This window comes from Protopterus annectens, chromosome 7.part0 (assembly GCF_019279795.1).
Source record: "Protopterus annectens isolate FY-2018-M chromosome 7.part0, PAN1.0, whole genome shotgun sequence".
In the NCBI taxonomy this organism is placed as follows: domain Eukaryota; kingdom Metazoa; phylum Chordata; order Ceratodontiformes; family Protopteridae; genus Protopterus; species Protopterus annectens.
The window spans coordinates 32,602,927-32,621,855 of record NC_056739.1 but is presented as its reverse complement, the minus strand read 5'-3'; the positions used below and the strand labels follow the sequence as shown (position 1 = coordinate 32,621,855).

Genomic DNA, 18,929 nt, shown 5'->3' with positions numbered 1-18,929 from the left:
ATCAAAGTAACAATGTTTTTTCTCATGACTATTTAAGCTGGCTTTCTGTCTTCAAGAAGTAGACCATCACATTACATATTTTCTGTTTTTGTTTTTATAACAAAAACAAATATACTTACTACAATGGTAAATCTATATAGGCAATTCCATTTCCATCATCTTCAGGACCTAGCACAGCGCCTAAAACCTTCAGAGGATACCAAAACCCCTTGACTCTACCTATGATGCTGTCAAAATCAGGCTCCTTCTCCCGATCTCTGACAGACCATGAGAACAGGTAGCATAACCAATCTAAGAAATGATGATCATCATCATAAAACCTCAAGGCCTGTCAGGCTAAAGTCAGGGAGAAGAAAGGTGGGTATAGTGACAGAAATATAACTGGCAATCCAGAACTGTTATTAAGATAAGTACATAACTTTCATATCTGAAATGGGAGTTTCCTCTCTGTCACCTTCAGGTCAGTCTCAAACTTATCCTGTTGGGAAGTTGCCTATGTAAACATAAACCTTACTAGGGTTGTTCTGAAGGAGGAATTAAATGTGGAATTCTTTATGGCTGCCTACTAACAGAGGTGTACAGTTATGCTCCTGTCCGTATATAAGCTATGGCACTGAATAGTTAGGTTCATAGTAGAAGGTATAGGCCATGTAGCCAGAGCCAGAAAGGAAAGTTTTCCTGAGGAGGCTAACTTGTCAAGGTTTAAGACCAATGGCCATGAATGAGCAGATGCGGCAATCAAAGCTGCACGCAAGCATCCATCATCCAACTAATACAGGGAGCATAGGAATGCCAGTGTCTGTTCCAGCATCCAGTCACATATGCAGTGAACTGTATTCTAGACAACATCCAAACTCTCTCTCATCCTCTCCGCGCCATTCGGCACATCGGGCAATGAACGCTTTCCAGGCACTCGTTGTTTCTGTAGCATTCAAACTAGTACCCATTAATTACCTCGCTAATAGAATGAGAAACAAGGAAAAGGAACTTGGATGGCCTTGTTCAAAATCTCCCTGGTATATGCAAGGGAAACAAATGGATTGTATCTTTTAGCAGTCTAGCAGGGAGGAAAAAGACAGCGAGGAGGACAGTATTCCCACAAAGGATTTAAGTATTCTCTCAAACATTTACAGTGAGGAGGACAGTATTCCCACAAAGGATTTAAGTATTCTCTCAAACGTTTACAGTGAGGAGGACAGTATTCCCACAAAGGATTTAAGTATTCTCTCAAACGTTTACAGCGAGGAGGACAGTATTCCCACAAAGGATTTAAGTATTCTCTCAAACGTTTACAGTGAGGAGGACAGTATTCCCACAAAGGATTTAAGTATTCTCTCAAACGTTTACAGCAAGGAGGACAGTATTCCCACAAAGGATTTAAGTATTCTCTCAAAAGTTTACAGCGAGGAGGACAGTATTCCCACAAAGGATTTAAATATTCTCTCAAATGTTTACAGTGAGGAGGACAGTATTCCCACAAAGGATTTAAGTATTCTATCAAAAGTTTACAGCGAGGAGGACAGTATTCCCACAAAGGATTCAAGTATTTTCTCAAAAGTTTACAGCGAGGAGGACAGTATTCCCACAAAGGATTTAAGTACTCTCTTAGACGTTTACAATGAGGAGGACAGTATTCCCACAAAGGATTTAAGTATTCTCTCAAACGATTACAGCGAGGAGGACAGTATTCCCATGTATTCTCTCAAACATTTGTCTTGTTAGTTTATTGTAAGTTACTATTTTATCAGCTTTGAACATTAAACCCTAGGCACCATTTGTGTATTCCCTGATAGTTTTACTAAGACTGAAATTCTTTTCTTACTTATGATTTTTGTTCAGGCCCCCACAGGATTAAAAGGTTGTGAAAATGTTCTAAAATGTACCTCAGAGCATCTGTAACCCTACGGCTTAGTCAGTGAATGTCCTATACAGTTATTACTGTGCTATCACGGCCAGGGAAGTGTGTTAAAAGTGTGGAAGGAAGAGTAAACTTGAACAGCAATGCACTGAATTTTCTTTTCTTAATAATATTTTTTGTTCAAACCTTCATTGAATTAAAAAGGTTGTATATATAAATAAATAAATAAAATGCACTTCAGATCATACTAATTGAAAAAGCTGAAGAGTAAAGCAAAAGGTGAGAAAATGTAAAAACAAAGTTACTTGTATGGTGTGGGGAGCCCAGAATCAGTAGGGTGGGGGGGGGGGGTTATAGCACTGCAGGATGTTTGCAGGGGGTAAAATAAGGGGGGGGTATCATGGAGCTCATTGCCTATGGCACCATTTCACCTTAGGCCAGCCTTGTACACAGAGTTGTTGCTTTGTATCATCGCTGCAACTAAATGCCAGTCACTGTTCAATGCTCCTCTGTGAAATGGGCCAACGTAGTGTGATACACAAGCCTTTCAAATTGTAACAGCATTGTAGCTACAGTTCTGTATGTGCATACTGCTCCAAAAACTCTGCTGCATAAACTAAAAGGTTGCTAAGAGGGATGACAGCGAAGAGTGATACTTACACTGAAAGTGTTTGAGGGGCCCTCAACTTGACACTTGCTGGGGACACTGGTCCTGCCAAAGTGTTGTACTGAGTGTCATTTTATTTATAAAGTCCACCAGGCAGCTGTGCAGGTACTCACAATAACACCAAATGCCAAAAAGAAATTTAAAACTAAATGTAATGATCCACCAAATGAGAAGCTATATATGACTTACGTGTACAAATAATTCAAAGAGTATTGGTATGCATTTTACTACTTGACTCGCTGCACCAATCAATAGCTAATAGCTCATTACCACTAGAACAGAGTGTGGAAATCTTGGTTCCAGGGACTAAAGTGGGCAACTTTACCACCTCCATTCTCTTTTGAGAGCTTATCAGATTGCTAATCATGGGCCCAGCAGTCAATCATACATACACATCAAAGGGCTTTTCATGTACTAGGACTGACACAAATCAGAATAACCACATTTTTTTCAATGCATACCTAAACTGATCAGTTTCAAAATATCCCACCAAAAAAGCCATGACATTAATGTTGCTTGTTAGATACTACAAGTTTCAACTTTATAACAGAAAACTTGTTAAAAATGTAAGGTTTTCCTTTCCCAAAATTTCTTTAAGTATAAATACATACAATGCCTGCAAAAAATATTCATAGTGATGCTAAAAAAGTCAAGACAGTAATCTGCATCACTAGACACGGCAGTAGTGGAAATGGATATCTTGTTTTTCAGTTGCATTTTATCTGCTTAATGATAAATTCTACACTTTCTGTACTAACCAAGAATTGTTTTCTAACCAAGAATTTTTTTCAGGTAGTGCATTTCTTAGCGTGGAGATTTTTCAGAAAGAAAAGCACACTAATTGAAAAATGAAAAACAAAAGGTATTTACTTCCCAAAACATTGTTTTACTTGACAGACCTAGTATGATGTGATGTCACTAACACACAACTACTAGTGCAGAAACAGTACTTCCATTTAAGAGCAGTGCTCAGGGTGCAAGTTTGAACCCACATTACTGGGAGCCATGCAGCCTGTAGTAAACTTGTGCAGGAACAAGTACGTCACACTCTGTGCTACTGTACCCCTCAGCAAAGAGGAAGTAGCTAAGGGAAATGTCCAGGAAGCAAATATCCATGAAGCTTCTAGCTGGATGGCTGGGAGTATGCAGCCTCCCTGCTCCAAATCAGAAATGAAATAGCCACCAAGAAGGTAAGAGGATATCACCACACAAAAGGTCGTTATGATGAAGAATTCGGAGTAATCACTAGTGCTTGTAAAAGCATCTATAAAATGGTTCTAAGAACATATTGGATGACTGAAACATTTCACATGTCAAAAATAGCTTACACTCCATCCAAAACAAACATGGTCACCTTACTGTTCCTGCCCTGTCACTTCTTTAGGGAGGTTTCAAGCAGTTACTGAAACTATATACAACATATATTATGCCAATATCATATAAGGAGATGTAAATATCGATTGACAAAACCTTACACAAGACTTTTCTTCAGCTAGTATAAACTTCTGTGGTTTTACACAAAAATTAATCAAAACACCCGCTAGATTTAATAATGCCAAGAGTAAAGGTGGAATTCTATACTGGATGCAAGTCTCTTGACTCCATTAAATATACAACCTCTTTCAGTGTATACCCAGAGAAATACCACCCACCAACCTAACACTCACTGATTTCACATACTGAAACCTTTGTAAATGCAATAAAGACTCCATCAATACATTAATAGCCTTTAGGTGACCTGCCCTAAAAACTCTCCTACTCAGTGAGGTGGTCAGTACATTTGCTACCTTATTCCTAAATACTCTAAATAGCAAAAAAAAAAGTTAAAATTAATCACTCCCCATGGTTCACTACCCAGACAAAAACTGCAGTGCCTTACAGAGACAAATCATGGAAAGAATTATTTAAACATAAAACTCCCTGTAACCTGCACCTCTGTACAGAATTACTAAATCTGAGTAAAATACAAGTTAATGTAGACAGAAAAACAACATTACAGCTATCTACAAATTCAACACAAAAATTACCCCAAACATTCTGGACATCAATACATAACCTGTCACATCTGGGTTCAAATAAGGAACCCAGCCCTTCCCCCTAACAGCTATCCATTAAAAACTTCTACCTTATTCAATACTTACTTTATAGAAAGCACTGCCTCTCTAACTAAAAGCTTTTCTCCCCTATCCAGTGCTTCCACCCCCCCCCCACAATAACATTCAATCCTAGTGTTCCTGTGATCAACACGTTACTCCAAAACAAACATTCTCCCTACACCACAGACACACACACACACACACACACACACACACACACACACACACACACACACACTGCCACTTCCTTTATCTCCCCATTACCTCGCACATACATGAACCTAATTCATCCTCCATATCCAGTGCTAGCAACTTCCACATAGGACCTGTCTCTACATCAATAACTACACTTAAACTGAAACCCTGCTCCACAACAGCGGACAACTTCCCACCTGAATACCGAAAGATATCTGATAATGCCAATACCATAGCATACCCAGCCTCTGTCTTTATCGATAGAGCATTAGCTGATTCCTATGTACAATGGGAAAAAATCCTACATAAAGTGTACAGCAACACATGTAAACTGCTGCTGCATTCAGGTGTTTTCTTGTTAGCTGTGTACCTTGTGCCAAAAGGCTGCAAGTGAATTCCACCACAGAGATTGTGTAAGTTGTACATGTGCTATGTTTCACTTTGACAATACAATTATACAGTTGTCAGGTATGTATAAATTATAGGTTAGTACTAAGCTAACTGCCCTTGTGAGCAATTTTAAGCCTAGCCAATTGTCCCTTGTGAGACTCAAACCCTGCACCTTGTGTTTGCAAGGCAAACACCTTAACCATTAGGCCACCCTCCCAACCAATAGTTGTAAAGGCCTCAGAAGAGGTAAGCCATGATTAGGTTAACTGCATTCCTGCACTTGTTCTCCTATTTATACCCTACTGGCACTGTGCAGAATATTTTTGTGCGGGTTGGAGAAAGACACTTTTTAGACCATCAAACTGCTGTTATTGTTTTGTGTATTAGGTGTATATACTTTGCTTGTCACTAGCTGCTTACAGATTGCTGTGTAATCTACACACAGGATAGCATCAGTGTTTTGAGCAGCAACACACCTGTGGGACACAAATACTTAATATGTCTGTGTAGCTGCTTACCATGATCTGTAGCTGTTCTACTCAGCTTTCTACCACTGGAAGCGGTACCTATATTGGGCCTACAGGCAATATTCCCTTACATAAGTTATATCCCTTTCTGCACTCATTGTGCATGGCCATCTACTTAGATGAGCCACCTCTGCATACAGCCCTATGCAGTACAAGGCATGCCATGTGCAGGTCAGACGCAGTCAATCTGTACTGCAAATGACTACATGTTGTTTCCATTTTTAAACAGGAACATCAGGGCTTCAAACCAAAAGACCACTTATACAAAGTATGGACTACCCTCTTACCTTCTACCATTACACACTGTAACTGGCATTCATTCACTGAAATCACAGTAGTGGCGACAGGTCTTACTTATTGCAGGTATTTCCCTTTGGTAACTTCACAGGGGATGCTTTATCAGGCTCCTCCACTGTGGATAGTCTGAGATGACCCTCATTCCTAATGATGGTAGTTGAATTTGACTCACCCAGTAGGTGTGACGTCATAATTCAGATCACCACCCCAGTCAGTGGACATGGCCTCTGTGCCTAGGGAACCCATCCCAGAGACACAAGAAGACAGTAAAGGAGAGGGAGCTGTAGACAAGTCTAACTAGGAAAGAGTGTCTCCTCAAGTGGTGCAGACATCTTTGGTTATCATCAGGGCCACTGAGCATGGGGAAAGAGACATTAGCATGATAATGGCTGTGGATGCCACAGGTACTGCATCCAAGAGTTAGCCATCTCCATGTCCAAGGTGAGAGGCTACCACTACCTCAGTCTTTGCTGAGATGCTACATGTTTATAGGATGATGTGAAGGACTGCATGTCTTTTGTGTGTGACCTCACAGAAATGGTCCCATATGTGTGACCTGGTGGACATGTTCCATAGGCAGCTTGCATGACACAGGTGTCAGACAAACTTCTCATCTCCACTCCACCTCTGCTTCCAGAGTTGAAGGCTATCAGAGGAGGAGTCCTAGATCTGACTCTAACAGTGCCACCACTTCCACCACCGCCATTCAGTGTAAGGTGAGCAGGGTCAGACGTGGCCATGCACAGGGCTGTGGAGCTCATGTCGCAGAATTGCTCAGTACATGGCATCACTCGCATTCAAACATCAGGCCTTCCTCTAGGCAAGGGCTGAATAGTGTCTGTGGCCTTCTATTGGAAAGGGATGTGCATGGAATGTGCAGACACACATCTCTGTCCTTGTCTGAAGGAGCTCATAACAGTAAGACAATATCTGCCGAGGAAGTGTGATAGACATATACATCTAATGCCCATATCCACAAACATGCAGAAATTGTAACAGCTCCTGTTCCCTGCCCAGTGTACCCTAGGCCCTACCCTTCCATATCTAACAAACACACACACACACAAAGCATAAGGTTGGTCAGTCATATCACAATACATAAAATTTCCTGTGGATGATACTGCACACCATGTCTCTCCTCACCTGCACAAATGATGATACCTGCGCTTTGCCTTCTGTACTTTGTCACTTGGATAGCCTATGTCTGACACACAGTGTGGTCACTCAATGCAAGGATGATTACAGCCTGGTTACAGACTAGCATACATCATTTTTAACACTCTGTATAATGATTTAGTCTAGTCCATAGTTATAAGCCAGAAGTTGCATTTCAGCCATTGCCACTGCATGCTGTGCCCACTTCTGTCTAGCTGACCACAACCTCATAAGTGGGCTTGTGTTCCACTGTCTGGTGTGATGTGAAACTTTCTCCTGCACTTGTACTCCCTGCTGCAACTGCTTCCTCAGTATTTTGTCACAAAACACAGCAAACACATAAAAGGTACAGTCATACTGCAGGGCACCACCTGTTACATCCACGAAGGGGAAGCGAGCCTTCAGCAGGCCAAACACTTGCTTAACGATGATCCAGCTTTGTGAATTGGCATTGTTGTAACCACTGTTGCCCATCATCTCCAGCTTTCTGATGGATGTCATCAACCATGGCTCCAGGGCATATTGTCCATTGCCATTTACGATCCTTGTGCCACAGCAATAGGCCTGAATGGAGGTTCAAAGATGTTTTCATGCATTTTCAGGATACCAAATATAGTAGAAATGATGAGTGGGTTACAGTGTAAAAGTCTGTCTAACTCACTATTATGAAATGCTTGCAGTATGCCATCTCCCAAGTATAAATAATTTTGCTGTATTTGCTTCACAGGTAGGTGCAAGCATGAATGGGCGTGCCTTCGTTGAAGGTTGGGCATAGGGCTGGCAACTCGGCACCATAAAATCAACTGCCAATCATGAGCGGACTGGTGTTCCGCTGTGACGACCGCTAACAGGGAAAAGCCGAAAGATTTGCTTCAGTTCTAGAAGTGAAACTTCATACATTTTCATCTTGTAAAATATTAAACATCTTACAAGAATAATCACTAGAATCAAATACAACCATACCACCTCCCTTATCTGGTTTCATAATACGAACTGAATGATCCTTGGTCAGTTTATCCAATAATTGACACTCAATGGTCAGATTATATCTATGCCCATTCCTTTTTCTTGTCGCAACATATCATATTCACGTTTTTTCAAATGTAGAAACTAATGGGTGAGACAGTGGGTTATAAGTACTTTTCTTTTTGAATTGATTAAGGGCGTCGGTATTGTCCTTACCATGAAACCGAATACCCAAAACTAATTTCCTGGTAAATAATCTTAATTCTAAAAAAGTGTGTCCACTAAATCAAAATGCTTTTTTTTTAGGTATAAACAAAACCTTTTTCGAAAAGTGAAAAATATTCTTCTGTTATGGTAACATGGCTATAATTAAAAATCTTAAAAACATTGTTTTTAAAAGAACAATACCTTTGTATTCCAGATTTGTTAAACTCTTATCCTTTCTGCCCTGCTCCAAATTGGGCTGTAGCAAGAGTCATATCTGGAAACTAGTTTTTCACAGCACAGCAGTTTAACACCACTCCAAGCAACATATAATGAAAAAAAGGCTGCAACCTCATCATTAAATTGAGAACACAGTCACACTTCAATAGTTCTACAAGATAGTCAAACAAATTAAAAAAGCCCTTCACACGACAATAAAAATCAGAATTTCTTACAGCCAGCTATGTGCAACCTGTAAAAACTCCACACACGGCTGGAAAGAAGACTTTAGAAAAGAGCTTAATGTTTACCAAGGCTAACAAACTATTGCCACTCCTTTACTGTATTCAGTATTTGATAACAAAAAATAGGCACACTGTTGCTTGTTTTTTAGGTGCATATAAAGCAAAGGTGGAGGTGGTGCTACAGTGGGTAATATGACCCAGTTAATACAGCACAGACATGCAGGTAGACAAACGAATATTGAACATTATTGCAATATTCATTAATATTTATTCATTATGTAATAATGTATTAATAAATCATTAATATTGCACTTCTGGGGACTGCCCAAGCTTAATTCAGTTATTTCTTACAGAGTTATGTCTGTGCTGTCTTGGACAGATAAAGTGTGTTAAAAAGATACACGGGAAAATACAAGTGAACAGCAAGGCCAATTTTTTTTTGTATTTTTTCTTTACTCAATTTTTTTTTATTCAGGCCATCATTGGATCAAAATGTTGTTTAAAAAAGCATTTTAATTGCACTTCAGAACAAACAGAAAGCCATGGGTTCTAACTTCTAAAAAACTGAAGAGTGAACAAAATGCATCAAATGAGAGTCTGGGATAGGGAAAACAAGGGAGAGCACTGGAGGATATGTGTTTGCCCAGGGGGGAGTAGGCAGTGGAAGGCACCATGAAGATCTTTGCCTATGGCTCCATTTCACCCAAGGTTCAACTTGTATATGGGTTGTTGTAATTTAACATCATTGCAGCTAAATTCCAGTCCCTATGAATGTTAATGTGTGAGATGGGCTAAACAGTGTGGTATCACAGACCTCTTGTAATGTAAGAGCACTAGAGCTACAGTTTAAAACTTTGCAACATGGAAGAAAACTTTGCTTGGTAAATTTGGCAGTGACATGGTAATACTTTGATAGCATTCTGAGGGCCCCCAGTAAGTTTAACATGGCCCCTGTGCATCTATAAGTTTTGAGAGCAGAAATGTGAATGGAGAAGTCATTCCTTGTTAGAATGACAACTAATTGAGCACCCTCCAATTCCATCCATCTCCACATACCATATTTCTAACGCAGTTCAAACAAAAAAAGTAAATATATATATATATATATATATATATATATATATATATATATATGTACATACAAACACACACGTAGGTTATGTTGAGAGCTTGCCTTTTTATTAAACCAAAAGTAAAAACAGAGATGCCCATTTTGTAGTCATTCCTGTTGCACGGGTGTGTGTTTGTAGATACACACACACACACACACACATATATATATATATATATATATATCTATACATACAATCAATTATTTGGGATGACTGTGAGAAAGGCTGACAGCTGTTTTGTTGCCAGAACAGCTGCTCGACAGTTATGTGAGATCACTACAATATTGAGGTGGAGAATATGCCTTTTCCAAGGAATTATGTGATCTCGGTGTTGGAGTACCTAAGTAGGAGGATTTGTGGGGATGCAGGAGGGCTTGCCACACTCCCCCTTTGCAAAAAGTACTGTATTTATTTTCACTTGGATGCTCCAAGATTATGTCTCGCATCATGCTCATTTACTTAACGACTGATTTTTTTTATCTTTTTTATTGCTGTTAAAAGTATTTCATTTATTTTCAGCTCAGCAATATATAAAATAGCTGCATGCACTGTACATAAGTGTATGCAGATTCACACACACAGCTACAGGGACATATTATGCATGCAAACATATATATGTTACAAATATTAATGGCTTGAACCTGAAGTCATGATGGTGCCCCTTTTTCCAAGACAGTAAGAATTTAGTTAATGTTTTTCATATTAAATGGCATACCATGCTAGACTTTCCGAGAAGGATGACAACTCATTTACCTGTTCATAATCTTGACTGCATCAAGTTATTGGCTTTAGAAGTAATCTTTATAGATAATGTTTATGTTAAATTATCTGTGTTAACAGCTTTTGTTATACTGAATATTCTCCTTTTGAAGGAAGTTTTTTTTGTTTTAATATTTATAAAATCTGTGATTTAGGAATACATCAGTATTGTATTAAAGTGTATAACGTGCACTTTGAATTTTCATTTCTTTGAGAGTTTTGAATATTTATTTATAAAACATAACTCAAAAAACTCCAACTATTCTCCGTCTCATATCGGCTACTTAAAGGTGATCTCTGCTAGACTTACAAAGCCATGTCTGACCCAGCTCTGTCAGAAATGCTACATCTAAAAAAATCTCAACCCTCTGCACCACACGCTCCAGAGACCTCAACCTCATTACCACAATTAACGGAACATGCTGGAGGGACAGGTTCATAACCCAGAGACTGCCCATGCGATGGAATAGACTTCCCATACATGTCAAACAGAGCACCTCGCTACTCTCTTCAAGAGAAATCCTAATGAATGGATGGGAAACAGAAAATTCACCCTGGGGATAACTCCAGTGGATCTACTCGATAGAGGCACTGGAAACTATGGTTGGGTAGCACTATGCCAGGGTAATCCTATGGCTAGGCTTGTAAAGGCCCCAGGGCCATTAGCCTAGTACACACCTATGAACCTATAACATTACTGGTTTTAAAACAATTATGGGAATTTTGGAAGTGGGAATTTTATATATTGCAAATATATAGAAGGTAATTCATTGTAGGAATGGAACAGAACAGGATGTCTGAAACACTGACCTGCTCTCATTTATATAAAGCATGAGAGAACTTCTTAATATTACTAATTTGTCTGTAGCAACTCATCTATTGCAAAAGAGTTGCTCATTTAATTTACTTTTACGCCCACAATTTTAAGATAGGTTTTTGAGGAGGATGGCTTTCTTGGAAATAATATAGGTGAATTGAAAAAAAATACATGTCCATGCGTGTATGTGTGTGTGACGCATGCATGCGAAAGTGCACATGTGCACACACACATATCTACATCTATAAAAATAAAACATATTCTTTGTTAAATGCGTTAGTCCAGCTAGGCTAGTAGCCTCTTTTCAAGGAAGACAAAAGATGATATCTATACTACTAAAGGAAATTTGGCTGGGTCATCTGGGAACTTCCACTACCCTTTCCAATAAGTGCAGTGAGATCTTTTACATTCACCTGAGCTACCACCAACTCAAGCAGATAGGATCCTAGTTTATCATTAAATGTAAAGGATGACAGGATGCAGGAGTGCTGCATCCCCTATTGTTGCACTGCAGTGTCACCAATCCAATCATCTTGAGTGGGAATATAACCCACAGCCTTCTGGACTTCCAGCACCAAAGGTAAGTGTGCTACCTGTTGCACCTCTTACACTGACCTATTACAAATATCTATACAACTACATATATGTGTACATGCAGACATGTAACTGTACATAAACACATTTGTAAAATATGGATGCTGCCAGCTTTTTGATTAAGACGTTCATGCTAACAGACATTTACTGATAATAAAAGTGGATTTAAATAGTTGAAAAGGACAGTTGTTGCATTATACTATACTTTATGTGCAGTACTCATTATTGACAACACTATTTCATCTGCTTTGTGAACTAGTGATGTTAAGATCTAGTAATGATCTACATCTGTTCACATAGTAGTCCTGCATTTCTTTGAATGTTCAAACATGTATCCGTCTACGTTGTGGTTATTTGAGCATATGTATAAACCTTTTGGCTAGAAACAGAGCATAGTTAGGCCATTTTGTCAAGATGCCATAAAATGCTCAACAGAACATTCAATCCTGTTCATGTCCTGGCTGTCTGGAAGCCCCTTCCCCCTCAATCTCCTACCGAATAAGGAGATGGTGACATAAAATGTGCATCAGATTTGTCAGCCGACAGACAGATTGGTTGTCCAGGTCCTGACAGGAAATAGACCTTGGAACTGCCTCTGGAACCAGGAGACTGTGGCAAAAAGAGCTAAGAATGAAGGCCTAAAACTATATTGTTACATGAAACGGGTATTTCTTTTAAGTTTTATATTTTGCATTTTTATCATTTTGAGACATAAGTATGCTTTTTTCGGATGTATTTCTTAGGAGTTTTACTGAATATTCAGCATTTGGTTATTTTGTTAAAATGCTCATAAAGCTTGCAGTGGAGGTTATTTCTCCAAGCAGTCACTATAAATGGGCTCCTGACACTTGGAGTTTTTACAGTTATCAAAAGCAAGTGCGCAAACAAATACATTTAAGAAATGGTCTCAAGGATTTCACTCTTTTGAATAAAAACTGTATAAGTATAACTGCATTCTAGTGAAGATGACAGTTCCACCTACTATACAAATGGTCCAGGTTCAAGTGACAGACAAAGCTAAAAAGAGACAGTGAGAGAGAATACAAGCTTTATGTCCTGTACATCCAATTTCAGTTTAAGTAAAATCTGTGTGAAATGTTAATGAAATAAGTTAATCACTCCTCAGTGTATTATGTAGCTAATATTTTTGTTTGACAACTATTCTCATCTTTATTTCACTGGCCATTACTTTTTCCCCAACAGAAATACTGACAAATACTTTGATGATTAACACACTACTGCAGCAAGCAAATATTCATTCTAAATTCCTAAGGTACAAATTTACTACCCCCACGCTAAAGAGACAAAGAAAAGAATTTCTGCAAATATAACAACCAATGTGTGCTATTAGTGATAAGCAGCAAACAAAAGGTTTGATAAAGAAAATGTTACTATCTGATTTTGTTCGGATAGGAACAATACTATGCAAACAGTGACAGGCACCATAACATGTTTAGCCATATGCACCTTTAAGTAGACAGATTTAGATATTTCTGGCACCCTTTTTGAGCCCATAATAGTGCTCACCTCCCATATCCAATCATACATAACTCTGTGGTAAAATGTATGTCTGTTTCAATTTACAGCAGAAAATGTTTCAGTCAAAGTTTAAAAAGACTGCAAGTGTTACAATTCTAAAGCCACTGTTATGGTATGTCAGCATGATATATTATTATGAGGTACACTTTCCAGTGCACAGATGCTAGGGGGTCCACAAATGAAGGCAGCAAGATATCTAATTTTAAACTAATTTAAGTGTTTAATAGTTGTACAATGTTAGACAAAATACAAGCAATGTATCAGAGTTTGCAAGGGCTTAACATATTTCTCAACCTCTTAGCCCAAGAAATCTGGACAAAGCTTGACATAATGGGGAGACAACGGCACAACATAGGGACAGATTTTAAATATTGCTCTTGTAAACTTAAAAGGTAGATAGAATAACAGGGTTTGTGTTAAAACACATTTTCTAAAGGTTATGAAGCCTGAAACTCAAATGGATGTCATTAAATTTCAAAGGTAAGGGGCTTAAATCATCAGGAGACACAGCAGGGGAGTATGCATGTTTTTTGCAGAAAATTAATACTGACACCACCACTGACTATTCTTACAAAGTATGACTTTGAGATGAGAATTTGAGTTGCAAATAAAGACTTCTGATTTTTAACTTCTCCACAAATGCTACACAGATACTATTTTTTAATAAAACTCATTTGTGTTTTAACTGTTAACCCATATTAAGTTTGCGAGATTGTATACGTTTCTGAGTCTGTAAGGGTGTTTAATTTGTACTATAAGTTTTTAAGTTCGCCTGTGTAACTAACTTTGGAGCTTTTCTCCCCGGGCCTCCGCTGAAAAAGGACGTGTATCCAGTCGGACTATCCCGGTCAACAAATGTAAAATAAAAATAAAATGTATCACTTTCTGGCCTTTTGGCTAAGATCAAGAGTGTGTGTATCCGGTGTAACATTTTATCAATAGCATTAATATACCATACACACTGTGTTAAAATAAGCTAATAATACTGGAATAGAATGCAAAGCCACTAAGCTCAGAGATCTAGTTCGTACATATTCCATTTCAAACAAAGACGAGGACAACCAGTTCTTCCATCTAAAACCCTGACATCTTTAATTTCATGGTTCAGAAATGCATATTATTGCATACGGTTATTTCCCACTTCTCTCTATTTAATAAGCAAACTGGAAGTATCATGGTATGGCCCTGACCCCGAAGTTAGACCACCTGCAAGTCTTTGTGCTCTTGTATTTACTTTGTGTATAAATGTTTTTTGATAATGCCATGGTGCATGCCCGCACGAAATATTGTGCCCCCAGGTGTTACTACCCATAAATATGTCATGTCAGTGTCTATGTAATAACAGATACCAAAGCAAAACGTAATGAAATAATGGTTTGTCAAAGGGGGCTGCACTCACTGCAGTAAAGCATGTTAAGCAACAGCTACAAAATACTATGCAAACTCCCAAGTGCATTTTAAAGTAATCGGGCAAGATCGGTAAAATAAATTAATACAAAAGGCCTGTAAATGCGAATTACTTAAAGGCTAAAATCTGACAATAACACTGTAAAGTTGTGTCATACAATGCAAAGCAATCTAAGAATAGCCATTAATACAGAACACTTGCCATTGAGGCAATGTCACATCACGGGCTTGTAGCCTGTACTTTATAAAAAATTACCTTTCTTCCTCGGTAGCGCAGACATGGTTCACACAGCAGGAAAGAGAACAGATCCAGCAAATAAGGAAGCTGATTACAAGACGCACCCCTTCCACTCCTCCACAGTCTCTCTCCTTAAAGAAGGTCACCGTTTCTTAAGAGGACCAGTGTTCCGTCCTCCCGCAATATCGCAGTGTTACCCATGACAACAAGCAACACCCTATGTCATTGAAACTAATACACAGATAGGTTCTCTCGCTGCAATACAGGAACCGCCCCTTTCTATTATCTGTGCAAGCCCCGCCCCCGCAAGGGCAAACGCGGATGACGTCTCGGAGACAAACAAATTCGAATGCCTTGGCCAGCCGACGGCGACCACTGATCGTGGTCACGTGCAGCTGTACCAACGGTAGCGGCTTCACTGATTTCATGACGTAGCACAAGAAGCCTCCCTTGTCTGGGACTTGGTTTGGAAATAAATTGCTGCAGGTAAACCGAAAGGTATATGTTGTTGTAGGATGGGCATTCTGTTTTGTGAACTCGTGTACTTTCAATAACATATGATGCGATCCATCATGGAATTACGTCCATTTTCTGTAGTATAAATTGATTAAAATGCTGATTGGTACGGGAATTGCATTGTATCATAAGAATGGGCGCATTGTTTGTAATGTTATGTATGAGCATTGTTACCAGAGAAATTGTATTTCATAAGATATTTGATTTCAATGCTTTAAACACCTGCATTCACGATACACATAACCTTCAAACATAGAATGGATTCAGTTTAACACCACTTTTGGATGTTTATACTATTTTTTTTTGTATTTTAAATGTAATTCCAATATGCAGCCCCAACATTGACACTTTGACATATATGAAGGGGAAGTGTTTAGGGGGAGGAAAGAGGAGTTTAACGACTATATAACTCAGGCATAACAAAAGAATGAAAATTGACCACTTTAGAAAGAAAAAGAAGTAACAGGTACTGAGAATACTGTTTGTCTTTTAAGTAATCATTGAAAAACAAGAAATGATAATTAAACCTAACTGCCTAAAAGAAAGCAGGTATATGTGAAAACACATGTAAAGTCAATGCATTGACAGGAGCTTAGGGGCCGTGGTGTAGTATTTTAAAGCCAAACACTGCATTGTGGGATACCTAGAGATAGACTTAAAAAAAATCAAGATGCTGGACCCCATCTGGGCAGACTCAAGAATTATATTTAAAAATACAAAAAAAAGTTTAGAGAGTCCAAATGTGGTGTTAAAATGGAAAAAAACATCAAGATATGATGAAATAATCATGTCTTGCAGTCTATGGGAGCGGTTTCCTTTTAAAAAAATATTGTTAGACTAAATCTTTGTACTGTGTATCCGTTGATAAGGGAGAATACTGGACTGCATGCAAATGCATATCCAGAATACCAAGTGATGTGGTTACGCAAAGTCCAGTGCTCTCCATTATCATCGGAAACTGCTACTTCTACTAAATTTGATAAAAGTAAAAAGCTTTTCATTATTGCTGTCTGTGACATTAATTAGAAAAATTCTTAACACTGAACATGTAACATTCCCTACAAGTGTGGAACAGTGAGGAACATCGGCTCTTTAAGACTCAGAACGAGGAACATTCCTCATAATCAGGTCACTTGAGAGGTTGAGTAATGATAATAGGTTTTCTACCTGTTACTTTTTAACTTGCCCTTGTTTATTGAGCAAAGAAATTCAGATCTGTGGCTGAAATGATGTACAGCAGTTCCTAGATGTTATGTAATTGCTGTAAGTTTCTCACAGCTATGCAGAAACACTGGTGTGGTCAAGTGTTCTCCATTGTCACCCTGTGTCCAACAGACTGGTAAGAGGTGACCTGTGACTGGCATACAAGACATACTCTGACCCATTGCTGATGGATTTACTGCACATCAGCAAGTAAAATGGCATCAGAAATACTCCACCTAGGAATCTAAATGTCTTCTGCAACATCAGCAGAATGGTCTGGAGGGACAGGTACATTTCGCAGAGGATACTGTCACTGTGGAATAGACTTTCCACCCACATTAAACAAAGTTAGTCCCTGTCCATTTTCAAGCGCAGCTTAGATCTGTGGATGGGAGACAGAAAATTTATGCCAGAACTGCTCTCTGTACTACTACTAATAAACAGAGGCAGCTCCTAAATACTTTATCCCATGGATGTGACTCCTCAAATTATCTATGGGATAGTCCCGGTTATTCTCATTAGGGGTAATATATAATTATCATCCATGGGATGGGAAAGGTTAATCTTTAACCAAATGGGATAGGTTATTTTGAGTACCAGAAGGGAAATTGGTTAGGCTTAAAATGGGCTGCAAGTGCAACTGCTCAGTACGTACCCATGAAGGGAGCAGCAAGGTCCCTGCACTGCAGTTGCACTACCTTGTCACCAGTAGAGTGAGTTCTGGGAGGAAAATGTTTTATTATTTTATTTTTAAACTTGGAGTGTGGAATGATTTGAAGACTGTTTTCAGGTTCAGCCCAGGTTGAAGGTGATAATGGTTGTAAACTAGTATTATGAAAGTAAAGCTGAATGATAAAATAATGCAGTATTTAACCTTGGGGATAATAATGTCACATATCTGTTAAGTAGATCAAGTGTAAAAGGTGGACTTCTCAGATGTTAAACAGTGAAAGCAATACAGCCTGTCATTAAAAAAAATATAGGACAGTATTCTCTGAAGAGGAATTTTTGTAACAGTGATGAGAAGTTTTGGCCGTCTGAATGATAAGTATCCAGTGGTTATTGCTAATGTGGAATCGTGATGTTTTCTTGGTCCCTTTGGGCTAATGTACTTGCAGATATTTTTGCTAGTACTTGGAATTTCCAGGGGGCATTTCCAGTGTTGTACATGCTTATCTTTAAATGCTGTAACCTCTGTGGTGAGAAGCTGTTGACTGTAGTGATTATTTATTTGTTTTAGTTTGTTTGCCAGGGTAGGGCACTGATGAAGTCTGATGAATTTTGGGCACAGTCAAGGGAAATTAAACAAAAACATTATTCAAACAAATGAATTCCATAATATGATGTAAGATTACAAACATAGTTAAGTAGGTTTAGTACAGAAAATTAAATAAGTAAATTCTGAACAAAAGATGTATAATATAAATGCGACTGTGCATACATGTGTGTATAGATCCATATACGAGTTCCCTTCACAAGCTCGAAGTTTCAAAACTTCAAACTCTAAATGGTTGAGACAATAAGATCAACGTTTTGAAATGCTGAATGTTTTGAATGGAGATCTCCGTAAAGCGCCTAATGGGGAATTTATAGTTTTCCTCATTATAGTGTGAACTTGGAGTTGGTATATTTATGCCTCCTACAAAAACATAAAAAAAAACATGTTTTTATTTATTTATTTTTATTAATTACAATTTCAAAGTTTCAAAACTTCAGGATCTTATGGTCTCAACCATTTGCAGTTTCAAGTTTTGAAACTTCGAGCTTGTGAACTAGATCCGTGTATATACTGCAGATTTTCTTTTTGTGATCTGCATAGTATGGAAGGAGAGTGCTAACAGAGAGCCTGATCAAACTCCATATAGTTTTGACTTTGAGTCATGGTAAATATTTTGACGTTTTAGTTCAAATATATTGATACTAGG

General features: G+C 38.5%; 2 protein-coding genes across 7 annotated transcripts in view; one reads left to right on the top strand and one right to left on the bottom strand.

The window, feature by feature from the left end:
- PFKFB2 (6-phosphofructo-2-kinase/fructose-2,6-biphosphatase 2) overlaps positions 1-15,526 on the bottom strand; it is a 655,955-nt gene extending 640,429 nt beyond the window's left edge. For 4 of the 5 annotated variants that reach the window (XM_044076459.1, XM_044076460.1, XM_044076462.1 and 1 more), the window contains exon 1: positions 15,304-15,526. In XM_044076459.1, the coding sequence (XP_043932394.1) occupies positions 15,304-15,328 (25 nt within the window). In that variant the 5' untranslated portion in view covers positions 15,329-15,526. The remainder of the gene's footprint in view (positions 1-15,303) is intronic. The other variant, XM_044076464.1, reaches the window with a different exon arrangement.
- Positions 15,527-15,641: 115 nt separating this feature from the next.
- Positions 15,642-18,929, top strand: part of YOD1 (YOD1 deubiquitinase) — a 45,971-nt gene continuing 42,683 nt past the window's right edge. Inside the window, exon 1 of one of the 2 annotated variants that reach the window (XM_044076457.1) lies at positions 15,642-15,771. The gene's annotated coding sequence lies outside the window, so the exon portion shown is untranslated. Of the gene's footprint in view, positions 15,784-18,929 lie in introns of both variants that reach the window. The other variant, XM_044076458.1, reaches the window with a different exon arrangement.